This window comes from Bos indicus x Bos taurus, chromosome 9 (assembly GCF_003369695.1).
Source record: "Bos indicus x Bos taurus breed Angus x Brahman F1 hybrid chromosome 9, Bos_hybrid_MaternalHap_v2.0, whole genome shotgun sequence".
Taxonomy (NCBI): domain Eukaryota; kingdom Metazoa; phylum Chordata; class Mammalia; order Artiodactyla; family Bovidae; genus Bos; species Bos indicus x Bos taurus.
This window is the reverse complement of record NC_040084.1, coordinates 95,706,007-95,719,846: the sequence shown is the minus strand read 5'-3', so window position 1 is coordinate 95,719,846 and position 13,840 is coordinate 95,706,007. Positions and strand designations below refer to the sequence as shown.

The 13,840-nt window shown below is 44.8% G+C and overlaps 1 protein-coding gene across 2 annotated transcripts in view; it reads left to right on the top strand.

The window, feature by feature from the left end:
- The window catches only part of TAGAP (T cell activation RhoGTPase activating protein), an 88,513-nt gene that overhangs the window by 68,805 nt on the left and 5,868 nt on the right, over window positions 1-13,840 (top strand). Inside the window, exons 5-10 of one of the 2 annotated variants that reach the window (XM_027551957.1) lie at window positions 10,285-10,326; window positions 10,912-10,996; window positions 11,086-11,139; window positions 11,433-11,499; window positions 12,748-12,911; window positions 13,588-13,749. In XM_027551957.1, coding sequence (XP_027407758.1) covers window positions 10,285-10,326; window positions 10,912-10,996; window positions 11,086-11,139; window positions 11,433-11,499; window positions 12,748-12,911; window positions 13,588-13,749 — 574 coding nt within the window. Of the gene's footprint in view, window positions 1-10,284; window positions 10,327-10,911; window positions 10,997-11,085; window positions 11,140-11,432; window positions 11,500-12,068; window positions 12,414-12,747; window positions 12,912-13,587; window positions 13,750-13,840 lie in introns of those variants that run through there. The other variant, XM_027551958.1, reaches the window with a different exon arrangement.

The window sequence follows — 13,840 nt, the reverse complement described above, 5'->3', positions numbered from 1 at the left end:
TGAGCAATTTTGGGGGCCAAAATACAATCATGAAGGCTTCTTTAGTTCTTAAAATGATCTCTGCAAGTAAGTTGGAGCGTTGCCTTGCCTATGACATGGAGCTGGTTATATCATCAGCAATTCAGAGATTCTAATCTCCTAATCTCAAGATAGTTTATTTCTAATTCTTTATCGTGATCTCAATAAGTGGGGAAGGCAGTTTTGAAAGAACATTTTGTTCTAGCCTTTCTTATTTTTCAAGCCAGCTTTCTGAAAACACTGAGTTCTTCAAATGTCATTTTATGCTGAGGCGATTTTGTATTCCAATACAAAGATTAATTATCACAAAGATCTGGGAGACAGATTTAAAATATGTATGTGTCCACCGCAAAAATGCAGACAGCAGCAAACCATTCTGCAAGACACAGTAACACCTGTAATATTAGGGACGCTGTGGCCCAGCAAACCTCGGGCTGTTCAGGTAACTGTCAAGCCGTGGCAGAGTTAAGGTTTGGCTGGAGGACAGCCTTTTTCCTACCAGGAAGAAGAATGACCCTAAACGATGTGGACTGGATTTCCTCTGCCCCAGCCCAAACCCCCACCTAGCCTCTATCCTGAGCACCTTTCACGAGCCCTGGGCTAGGAGAAGCTGGGACATCTCTTCCCACCCCATCCATGCACCCACAGACTTTCATGGATGTTTCTTAGAGGAGAAGCAGGCAAGGAGTTTTACTGTTAGTTCACTACAACCACAGTCATCTAATAAAAGGAATTTAGCACAGCCGAGTGCTCTGCAGGTCAGTGAATCCCATGCCCTCACTTAACGGTGAGACCTGAGCCCAGTCTGGCTGGAGGACTTAGGACAGTGGAGAGTTCACAGCAGAGAGAGGAAAAGCCTTGGACCATGGTTGACTCCACCGCGCCCTGGTCCTTGATTCTAAGTCCTGGTGTCCAGGCCTCCTCAGCTGCACAGAATGGAACCTGACCCCTGGGGCCAGTTCAGTTCAGTTGCTCAGTCATGTCCGACTCTTTGCGACCCCATGGACTGCAGCATGGCAGGCCTCCCTGTCCATGAGTTTACTCCCAGAGTTTACTCAAACTCATGTTCATTGAGTTGGTGATGCCATCCAACCATCTCACCCTCTGCCGCCCCCTTCTCCATTTGCCTTCAGTCTTTTCCAGCATCAGGATCTTTTCCAATAAGTCGATTTTTCAAAGTAAGTGGCCAGAGTATTAGAGCTTCAGCTTCAGCATCAGTCCTTCCAGTGAATATTCAGAGTTGATTTCCTTTAGGATTGACCGGTTTGATCTCCTTGCTGTCCAAGGGACTAAAGGTGCAGTGCACTTTCTAGGGAATAACAAGATTCTGTGGCTGAAACGTGGCAGGTTGGGAGGGGGGCTCATAATCAGAGAAAAGGCTCGATTATTTTGAAGTTTTTTTATTTGTAACTTGAAGAACTTTCTAGAAGGTCAGGGTATCCATCAGTCATCAGGCACTGCCGTGATGTAAAAGTCCTCAAGGAAATTGTGACATCTTTGGGAAAAGACTCCTCCATGCAGGAAGTATGCCTTACATGTATGTTCAGTCGTGTCTGACTCTTTGCGTCCCTATGGACTGTAGCCCACCAGGCTCCTCTGTCTATGGGACTCTCCAAGCAAAAATACTGGAGTGGGTTGCCATTTCCTCCTCCAGGGGATCTTCCCAACCCAGGGATCAAACCCATATCTCCTGTGTCTCCTGCATTGCAGGCGGATTCTTTACCACGGCGCCACCTGGGAAGCCCTAGTACGTGGTTGCTGCTGCTGAGTCGCTTCAGTCGTGTCCAACTCTGTGCGACCCCATAGACAGCAGCCCACCAGGCTCCCCCGTCCCTGGGATTCTCCAGGCAAGAACACTGGCGTGGGTTGCCATTTCCTTCTCCAATGCAGAAAAGTGAAAAGTGAAAATGAAGTCGCTCAGTCGTGTCCCACTCTTAGCGACCCCGTGGACTGCAGCCTACCAGGCTCCTCCATCCATGGGATTTTCCAGGCAAGAGTACTGGAGTGGGGTGCCATTGCCTCTCCAAAAGTAGTTGATATCACTCTAATTAAGAAACTCAGGGCTCTGGGTCACAGAGAGAAAGGAAGAGTGAGCTTAGAATGGAAAGACTGGTTCTCAAGTGGCAGTTTCCATGGCAAGATGGGTAACACTGCACAGTCCATCTGGAAAATATGGGGTGAATGACTCGTAAGTCTTGGTCACAGCTGTCAGTACTGGAGTAGTAACAGCCTTCATGAAGGGGTATCCAGAGTCAGCCTGGAGCAGCAGGAAGAAACCTGAGTGCTCTCAGTAACACCCAAAAATACTCACCCAGCTTAGAAATCACAGAGTCCATCACGAAGTTTATTGTCTTCAGACATTCGTCCCAGTAAAAACAGAACCAGTTCTTGGGAGAAAAAATCATTTGTGACCTAGAGCTAAGTAATAAACATCCTAACACAAGAATCATCTTACAATGTGTTTCTTCAACCCGGCTGCCTGTCTTGCCTATTTCTTATTCTTGTTCAGTCGCTCAATCGTATCTGCCTCTTTGTGACCCCATGGACTGCAGCACGCCAGGCCTCCCTGTCTATTTCTGCTTGCTAGCAAAAGCCGTTTAAGTTCCTTTCCATGTTCTGAAAACTCTTGTCATGCAGGGTAAGAACATGCTTTCTGAAAGAAATTATAAGACTACGGAGAGAGTGAAAATGATCTTTTCTTTTTTGGTTGTTTTTTGACAGTGAAGTGAAAGTCGCTCAGTAGTGTCCAGCTCTTTGCTACTCCATGGACTATATAGTCCATGGAATTCTCCAGGCCAGAATACTGGTGTCGGTAGCCTTTTCCTCCTACAGGGGATCTTCCCAACCCAGGGATCAAACTCAGGTCTCCCGCATTGCAGGTGGATTCTTTACCAGCTGAGCCACAAGGGAAGCCCTTCCAAATTTCACAGTGTATTCACAGATGTTTCAACTCTTGTCCAGAGACCCTACAGTCAAACTTACTCTGAGATTTTCAGAATCAGCGGTGTAGGACCTGGCCCTTCCTACTTGGTTTCCACAGTGGGAGCCACATGTCGAGCAAGGCAGAACCCACGGTGGGCGAGGTGGTCATCTCCTCCGTCACCACCAGGACCACCTGCTGATGCAGCTTTCCATCAGTTACAAAACTTACCTGCTGTTTAGATGATGACCGTCAGACTCTTCCAGGGGCATGGAAAATGGCCCTTCCCACTTGGTTCTCCCATCAACCGACCAGTCTATAAGAAGAGCCAAAAGACATGACTGCTCTGCAATTGCCAGGGCTCTAACTCACTCTTCTTTTGACATGTGGGAGTGTGTGTGCCCAGTGCTGTCTGATTCTTTGCAATCCCATGGACTGTAGCCCGCCAGGCTCCTCTGTCCATGGGATTCTCCAGACAAGAATACTGGAGCAGATTGCCATTTCCTACTCCAGGGAATTTTCCTGATTCAGGAATCAAACCTGCATCTCTTGCATCTCCTGAATTGGCAGATGGATTCCTTACCACTGTGCCACTTGGGAAGCCCCTTGTTTTGACATACTTACTACTAACTTCACTAAAATAGGATGTTGTTGGCTGATGGAGGAATTATAGACAAGTGAAAAGTGCTAATCTGTCTACGGAACTGTTTCTGTAGGTCACTGAGCCTCTGGTGCTGTGAATTTTTTTAAAGATGATGTAAATTGTATTCTGGTGGTTTAGCCACTCGGTCGTGTACAACTCTTTCGACCCCATGGACTGCAGCCTGCCAGGCTCCTCTGTCCATGGGATTTTCCAGGCAAGAGTACTGGAGTGGGTCTCCATTTCCCTCTCCAAGGGACCTTCCCAACCCAGGAATCAAGGTCTCCTGCATTGAAGGCAGGTTATTTACCAACTGAGCTATGAGGGAAGCCCCTCAAATTGTATTCAACTGATTATTACTAATGAAACTGACGGAAGGAGATTTTGAAGTTTCAGGACAATGTCCTAAATCTGACTCTGTCTACTAGGTAAGAGCTCCCCATAGGGATGCACCTGGACTCGTCTGGTCTATATTGGTATACTGGGTCTAGACATCTCGTTTCCACTGATAAATGAAGCCCTTGAAGGATTATCCTTAAGGGAAATCATGGAAAGACTACTGGCCTTAGTATCCAGAGACCCAGGTTCAACAGAGTGAACTTGGGTAAGTGAACTGACACATGGAGCCCCAGGTGACTCAGCTATAAGACAGGGAGGGTGACTACTCAGTGTTGTCCTAAAAATGATGTCAGATGAGGTGTCTGAAAATGCCTAGGACAACACAGTGCGTGTAGTAGGTGTTCAGTAAGCGTCTCACCAGCCCTCTCTTTAGCCTTGAACTGTTAGAATGCAGAGCTGATGATGGATGTCATGCAAGAACGTTGCCTGCTGAGAAGGGCTTGGTCTGTTTTGGGGGTGGGAGGCGTGGGGGCAGCAGGGGTTGAATAGAAGAAGTTGGAAGCCCCTATATCCCAGGAGAGAATGGGATTTAAAACAGGGAAGGTTTACAGGAGAGGGGACAGGTTTCACTCTGACATAGCCAGGAGCCTTCTGCTGAATCAGGGAATGGCTTCCTCAGGAGTAGGAATGCCCTCAGAAAGAGAAGACTTCAAGAACAAAGTCGAATAGACAATTTGGAGGGGGTGCTGCAAAGATAAAAACATCAGGATATGAGCAGAATGTTAAATTCATTGCTCACTTAAAACCCATTCAGCCCTGATTCAGGGTCAATAAATATCTGTGTCTAGTCCCATAATTCAGTCTCCAAAAAAAGAAGAGGAAAAAAGTGGAGAAGAAGGAAAAAACAGAATTGAATATAATTTATAGCATTTGCATTTTAAGTATTTCCTTCCTTTTAAAAAGGCCCAGAGTTATCACAACATAATTAACAAACACACTATTCTGTTTTTTCAAGAGCTGTTACTGAAACACATAATGGACATGCTCATATGTGTTTCTTATAATAACAGATTCACTAATTCATAGTAAATTTAAAGACATGATCCTCTACATGAAAACATATATATAACCCCCCAGCAACAATCAAATTTCATTTAAAAATTCACAGTTTTAAATGACACATCCAAAGAGAAATAGCACTTCTCTTATATCCAGCTTCCTCATTTTTCATATGTCGATGGCTGAGTTTATAGTTTATATATAGAAGGGACATTTGTGTCATTAGGAGAACTGAGAATAAGTGTAGTGAAGTGACCACCATAATGGACACAAGACTCGGAAATGGAGGGAAGGGGGTAAAGACCACCCTGGGAAGCTGCCAACACAGAGGCATCGTGGGAAACGTGGAGAATCACAGTGCTGCAGATGAAAGTGAGCAGGAGAGAATCTTGTCCTCCCTCCAAGACTTGTCGAGCCACTAACAGACAACATGCAATGAGGAGCGATGAACCATCAGACAATGCACCTTGGCAAGGATGTGCATTTGAAAATGGCTATGGAGATGGCAATAGCAACCCACTCCAGTATTCTTGCCTGGAAAATCCCATGGACGGAGGAGCCTGGTGGGCTGCAGTCCATGGGGTCACTAAGAGTCGGACACGACTGAGCGACTTCACTTTCACTTTTCACTTTCATGCATTGGAGAAGGACATGGCAGCCCACTCCAGTGTTCTTGCCTGGAGGATCCCAGGGACGGGGGAGCCTGGTGGGCGGCCATCTATGGGGTTGCGCAGAGTCGGACACGACTGAGCCACTCAGCAGGAGCATAGTGAAGATAATAGGTAAACAAGACATGTATGTGGAATTTTCTTACCTGGAAAGATATGATGGATATTGGCAGTTCTCAAACTCTGTTAGTCTCAGGAAAACTTCAGAAAATTATTGACAACTCTAAAGCTCTCTGATTTATCTAAGTTATATCTACCCATACATATCTTAGGAGAAATGAAAACTGAGAAAAATTTAAAACACAGGAAAATGCAAGCCTGCATTCCCATAGCTATCAAAACATCCCATATCATGCAGCATCTGGAAAACTGCACTAGATACTCTTGAGAGAATAGTCAAAAAGGCAGCTAGCATCTCTGTATTGTTACAAAATAGTTTGACCTTGTGGACTCTGCTGAAAGGGCCCCAGGGATCCCTGAACGCACTTTGAGAACCTCTAATAACGTGAGTTTTTGAGCCCCAGCTTGGGCTTGTCAGAAAAGGCAAAATGTGGGTCCACGATTCCCTCACCCGTCTCTCACTAGAGCAACCAACTTTAAAAATGCTTTTTTTCTTTTTAAATTTTATATATCTGGATTCTAGATTCATCTGCTTTTGAATATGGGGTCTTCCCTGGTGATCTAATGGTTAAGCATCTGCACTTCCACTGCTGAGGGCCTGCGTTTGATCCCTGGTCAAGGAACTAAAATCCCACATGCTGTGCAGTGCAGCCAAAAAAAAACAAACCATATAATCCCATGGCAAAAGAAAAAAAAAAATGGTTTTAAATCACTGGTAGAATGTGGGGCATAGGACATACATAACAGCTGTAAAGATGAGGAAAAAAATATGGTCTTCGTTTTTTTTAAAAAAAGGAAATATGTCAGTTGAGGCTGGATGGTTTGGTTGTAAGAGCAGTGCCAACATTAAGTTTCTTAGAATAACTTAAAAAAGTATCCAATTAAAAATTCATAAAACATATATATATCGTAGTAATACTCTATGTGACTACTTCAAAAGTAAATGTACTTATACAGAAACTATTAATTGAGTACCTACCACTTCCTGACTCTAGGATAGGATAGCATCCTGTGCTGTGCTTAATTGTGTCGGACTCCTTGTGACTCCATGGACCGTAGCCCCCCCACCAGGCTCCTCTGTCCATGGAATTTTCCAGGCAAGAATACTGGAGTGGGTTGTCATTTCCTCCTCCAGGAGATCTTCCCGACCCAGGGTTCAGACCCACGACTGTTGTATCTCCTGCATTGGCAGGTGGATTCTTCACCACCGAGCCACCATAATGCCCTTTTTTGTAGCAGTAAATTGAAATCAGTGAGTTCATTTCAGAGTTTTCTAAGGGGAAAGGGAGGCTGAAAGAGCAGTAGCATCTGCAGTTGTGGTAGGAGTGCTGCGTGAACCCTGGCAGTTTTAAGAGAGGGTGCCTCCAGCTGGAAACCTAGACACCAACTCCCTCCTGAGGTCATCCCCTGAGACACCGAGTTAGGCGGCAAATTTTAACAGCTCTGTGCTTCAGTTTCTCAAAGTGTGCCTCGTCATGACCTCCTTTCAGTATAAAGAGAATAGTACTATCCATATGAAAAAGGCTGAGAATTTCAGGTGCTAATAATGAATTAAGTCAAGGTATTTGTCAACTTTTTGTTGAAGAGTAACAAACACACAGAAGTGTACACTTAAGACTAGCAGCACTAGCTTTAATCCTAAAAGCTGATGCTGTTAAAGTGCGCCACTCAACATGCCAGCACATTTGGAAAACTCAGTGGCCACAGGACTGGAAAAGATCAGTTTTCATTCCAATCCCAAAGAAGGGCAATGCCAAAGAATGTTACAAATACCATACAATTGCACTTATTTCACATGTTAGCAAGGTTATGCTCAAAATCCTTCAAGTTAGGCTTCAGTAGTATGTGAACCAAGAACTTCCAGATGTACAAGCTGGGTTTCAAAGAGGCAGAGGAACCAGAGATCAAATTGCCAACTTTCATTGGATCATGGAGAAATGAGGAGTTCTAGAAAAACATCTGTTTCTGCTTCATTGACTACCCTAAAGCCTTGACTGTATAGATCACAATAAATTGTGGAAAATTCTTAAAGAGCTGGGAATACCAGACCACCTTACCTGTCTGCTGAGAAACCTGTATGCAGGTCAAGAAGTAACAGTTAGATCCAGACTTGAAACGACTGCCTGGTTCAGATTGCGGAAGGAGTGCATCAAGGCTGTGTATTTTCACCCTGCTTAACTCATATGCAAAGTACATTATGCAGAATGCCAGGCTGGATGAATCACTGGCTGGAATCAAGATTGCCAGGAAAAATATCAAGAACCTCAGATATGCAGATGATACCAGTCTAGTGGCAGAAAGTGAAGAGGAACTAAAGAGTCTCTTGATGAGGGTGAAAAAGAGTGAAAAGCTGGCTTAAAACTCAACATTCAAAAAACTAAGATCATGGCATCCAGTCCCATCACTTCATGGCAAATAGAAGAGGGAAAAGTGGATGCAGTGACAGATTTTATTTTCTTGGGCTCCACAGTCACTGCGGATGATGACTGCAGCCATGAAATTAAAAGATGCTTGCTCCTTGAAAGGAAAGCTATGACCAACCTAGACAGCATCTTAAAAAGCAGAGACATCACTTTGCCAACAAAGGTCTGTATAGTCAAAGGTACAATTTTTCCAGTAGACATGTACATGTGAGAGTTGGACCGTAATGAAGAATGAGCACCAAAGAATTTATTCTTTTGAACTCTGGTGTTGGAGAAGACTCTTGAGAGTCCCTTGGACTGCAGAGAGACCAAACCAGTCAATCCTAAAAGAAATCAGTCCTGAATTGGAAGGACTGATGCTGAAGCTGACGCTCTAATACTTTGGCCACCTGATGCGAAGAGCCAACTCATTGGAAATAAGACCCTGATGCTGGGGAAGATTGAGGGCAGGAGGAGAAGTGGGCAACAGAGGATGAGATGGTTAGGTAGCATCACTGACTTAATAGAATTTGAGCAAACTCCTGGAGATAGGGGCTTCCCGGGTGCTTCCCAGGTGGCACTACTGGTAGAAGACCCACCTGCCGGTGCAGGAGACATAAGAGACGAAGGTTTGATCCTTAAGTTGGGAAGAACCCCTGGAGAAGGAAATGGCAACCCACGCCAGTATTCTTGCCTGGGAAGTTCCATGGACAGAGGAGCCTGGGGGGCTACAGTCCATGGGTCACTAGGAGTCGGACACGACTGAATCGATTTAGCAGCAGCAGCAGGTGGTGCTAGTGGTACAGAACCTTCCCGACAATGCAGGAGACGCAAGAGGCATGGGTTCAATCCCTTGGTCAGGAAGATCTCTTAGAGGAGGGCATGGCAACCCATTCCACTCCTCTTGCCAGAATTTCCGGGTCAGAGGAGCCTAGCGGGCCACAGTCCATAGAGATACAAAGAGTCAGACATGACTTAGCAACTGAACAACCACAACAGCCAGATCAAGAGGCGGAGCCCTCCTTGGAGTCAAGAGATGGACCCTCTCTGACCCCCTCAGAGCCACTGCCCAGCCCTACAGAAATGCCATGCTGGCTCTAATAACACAGATTACTTTTGCTATTTGGGGGCTTTGCATGCAAGGTACACTCTTTGGCGTCTGGCCTCTTTGACTCAGCGTTATTTTCTGAAGCCCAATCGTGTCGTTGAACGTAATTGTAGACTATTCATTCTCAGGGCTCCGTAGGACTCCACTGTGTGAAAATTCGCCACGCTGTATGTATCCATTCTGTTGTCAGGGTATTTGAGTCATTTCATATACAGCCTAAGCCATAGGAAAGACCAGAGATTCTCTTTTATCCAGAAGGTCAGATCCGCAAATGAAATTCACCATCTCCTTTCTACTTTCAAATGTCCGATCAAAGGAAATCATTTTCCTCCCACGTCAGAATTAGAGCTGATCTGACCGTGACTTAAGTACTGAGTTAAGGAAGAGGTAACATGTAGACAGCCTGCTCTCGTGGACTCGTCACAATCCCAAAGGAAACTGACCTGACTCTGGATGATGACTGCGTTTCAAGAGGCCGCATGTCTTGGCTTTCTTGGAGGGACCACATCCCGCAGCTAGAGGGTGCTTATCAATGTGCCGATGAACAGAGGAGAAGGTGGGTGGGTGGGGAGACCGCACCCAAACAGGATACCAAAATAAAGGGCACCTGAAATGATCACTTTAGAAAATACGATGATGTTTACGTACAGAATAACACAATTTCTTATTCACACATCCCACCTGAGACATGAATCAGAGCCTTCACCTATGGCCATATGTCATCTTTTCCACTCTCGGTGGTTTACAGATGGTGGACTTTGAAGTTGAAGAAGAAGAAAAAAAAGAACCAGAGCTGCCCTAAAAGAAATGAGGAAGTGAGAGCTCTGCAGTGTCTGGCCCGGGCGACAGCCCATGATGCTCTTTCCGGTCTCAGTAACATTCTGAATTTCCACCTGCCCGCCCCCTCTCCCTTATAACGCAGAACACGTGAAGTTAGAGCCATTCAGTCTCCTCACTCACGCTGGATTAGTAGGAGCAGAGTGTCATGTTATTTTTCCAATTTTCCACAGTTCACGGGAGGTAAAAGAAGTCTGGCTGGAGGCCCTCCGAGGGTAAGTACCATAAATCGGCCTGTCAGTCAGCTGCCGGGCGGGGTCACTGGGCTTTGAGATCGTATCCAACAAAAACGGGTTTCACCGTGCAATATGCTACACGTAGTGTCACGAAGAGTGAACTCAGACAGCTTTGCTTTCATGGGAAGCCAGCGCTTCGGGGGCTCTAGGAATTCTGTACGTGTTATCTTTGTTTTATGTCTGCCTTAAGCAGCGTCCTGGGGAGCCACTGTTTTCCCTTCCAGGTTACATGAGAAAATCTGTGCAAAGCCGGCACATAGTGAACCCTCCTCCCAAAACACTAGTTGTCATGGTAGCTGTTACTCAGATTATCTCCTGATGGGAACTTAATAAATGAAAAGCAAAGTTTGGCGTGATGAAGATGTCAGGTTTAAAGCTTTCAGAAAGTAGTGTGTTCAGATGCTGTGTTTAATAGCGTAAGACATCTGGTAACACATAACTGACTTTAAATGAACACTTTTCTAACTAGTAGTTTCAGACTTTGTCTTTTGTCAGAGTGGGGCTGAAATTGGCCATTGCATTCCGTAGTTCCCTCCTCACTCTTTCCTGAATCATTTTTCGTAGACAGAGCCAAGGCCACACAGGAGCAAAATTCATCACTGGACCGTCAGCCCGAACTCCAATGAAGTTGACAAGCAGCTGCCATGCTGTATGTGCCCTGCTTACACTTACTGCCTCAGATTTTCTCATGGCAAGGGTCAAAGATGTTTACCTAATTTGACTTTTTTTCTCTTGTAGTCAAAAACACTAAATGCCTGTGATATGGAGACATTAATTGAATGTCAATCAGAGGTAAGAAAGCTGTTTTTCAAACTTTTTATCTGCACTGTGAGATAGAAAACTTTGTTTTAATTGAATATCATGCATGTTGTTTAGTTATCAGAATAGAAAATCAACATGATAAGTTGTAGTAAACACTAATATTAACTGAGATCTTGTATCATGATAAGCAAGATATTAATACTGATTCTGAAAAAAATTAATGGACAACTAACTGTTGATATGAATAAAATGGTGAATATATTTTGTGGGGAAAGACTGGGCAGATTTCTTCAATCATTAATTTTAATTAAATATATTTTTAGGGTAATATCAAGGAACATCCTTTGTTGGCATCATGTGAGAGTGAAGATAATATTTGCCAGCTAATTGGTGAGTTTTGAAAATACACTGATCTTTTATGTAAATGCTAACAACCAGTGTTCTTGGTTTGCCAAACCACAGTGCTTTACTAGGGATTTTTTTTTTTCGAAGTGTTCTCTTAAAGACCACAGAACATTAACACTTGTGTGGCAGGAAGGTCCGGCTCACTAGACAGCAAGTTCTGAGAGAAAAGATCCTCCCCAAGTCAACCTCTCCCCCATCCAGAGGGGCCTTAGTGGGGTTACAGATCTCCTGGCCACTTCTGCTCTGACAATTAAAGTGTGCATATGTTTCCACTCTCACCCTCCTCTACTGGAGAATGATTCTAAGAGCACATGAAGCAACTGTTGCTGTCTTAAATCCCAAAGAACCCGCCGTTCAGTCAATGTAACCCTGACCCAGTTCTCTTGAACTATAAGGACAAGCCAGTTCTCTATCCATCCTCTTCACTGGCTGGTATAAAAGGTATAGAAACATGTGCTAATGCATTTAGAAAGTATAGCTTTTTTTTTTTAATTAGGAAAAAAAAAAAAGGAGAGAGAGAGGAAAACAGAGAAAGAAGTAAACTCATGAGTGGTTATACCCATTGTGCAGACATCTTCAGGATTTTGCAAGGACAGATTATCCTGGAAAATTTTTCCTGAGCATTTCCAGTTGCCAGGTCTAGGTTCTAACCTCCCGGCCCTTTCCTAACACATCCTCTGGGAAAACCCTGCTGCTGACTGCAGACGGACTAGCTCCCTCTAGTGGTCGGTGCTAGTGCGGCCGCTGAGGTTTAACAGCCCGCCCCGCCTAGAGCCTTCAAAATGGTTTTGAGCAAGTCACTTCCTGTAAGTTTCGTTTTCTTCACTCGTCAGAGGAGGAATTAAAATAATCTGTTTCACATCAGAAATAGCCACCAACTATCCACCGTGGTTATTAAGGTCAATATGTTAAGATGGTTGTTTATGACCTGCCTCGTTGGGCTTTGCTCATTTTCTATAGCAAACAGCTGGTAAAGAGCAAAAACAGGAAAGGTGGAGACTTTGAGGAGCCTTGGTGTTGCTGTTGAGGGGCTGGTTGCCCTGGTAACAATGTGGTTGTTTTTGGGTTGATTTTTCTAGATTAAGGTTCACACCCTTTGCTTCCTCAGTTTTTCGAAACTGTTTCTCCCACATGGCAAACCATAAATAACAATATCTGTTGTCTTATGTGGATCCTTCCTTGCTTATCAGTACGTTAATCTAATTTCTCTTTGCCTTGTTTGCTTGGCCATAGAAATCAAGAAGAGAAAGAAGGTGTCTAACTGGCTCCTTCTCATGAGAAGGCTTTCTTCTTCATCAGATGTTTCTGCAGCTTCGGAGCCAGAATTGAAGACATCCCTTTTCGATCAGCCCTTGTCAGCCATCTGCAGTGACAACACGCTCCCGGGACCCATTCAGGTAGGCACACGTTCACCCAGAACCTACTTCAGTTTTCTGTGAAAAGTCCTCAGGAAACCTGAGTGGCTTTCTCATGCTAAACTTGTTGGGGTGGGGTTTTCCATTTTTTCCCCACGTTTGGAAATGGTGTTCCCACCTAAGAATGCAGTCAGGAGTACACATGGTGGCTTACACTGTAGAAATTAGTTGTATTTGTCAATAAGCTCAGGTCAGTGGTCCCTCCATCCTTCTGACTTAATGGAGTGAAGAAGGCTGAAAATGTGTAGCTTCTGAAAAACCAACAGATTCATGAAGTTTGTGATCAGACATCCAGTGTTTACATGGAATGACTTGAGAGGAGGGAGGCCCAAAATCATTTTAGGCTGTGCAAATTCCAGCTTTCCCAATGTACCTGCTCTTAGAAAAACGGCAGTGTGGAGAGAGACGGTTGACAGCAACCGGACTGAAAGGAACCAGACTGGGATTAATAGTCTCTTGTTAAGACTGTCTTAGTATCCTGGAGAACTAACTTTTATGGAGAGCATATTGTATAGCAGGTAAAGTTAGCTACTGTTCATGTCCACTATTTAAAGTCTTTCTCCTACCGAAATAACAGATTTTTCCTCTATTGGTATCAGCAAAGTGTGTCTTCAAACCACGGGTAACCATTTCCTATTTCTATACCCCTTCCCTTTAGGATATTCTCACGATTCTATGCCTGAAAGGCCCTTCCACTGAAGGAATATTCAGGAAAGCAGCCAACGAGAAAGCCCGCAAAGAGCTGAAGGAGGAGCTCAGCTCCGGAGGTGTGGTGGACCTGAGAAGCCTCCCTGTGCACCTCCTGGCGGTGGTCCTCAAGGTGAGCCCCCAGCACCCGTGCCAAACAGCAGGCTGACGGGCTCTGACACACTGACTCTCCGCGAACAAGAAACGGGCTCTTCGCCCCACAC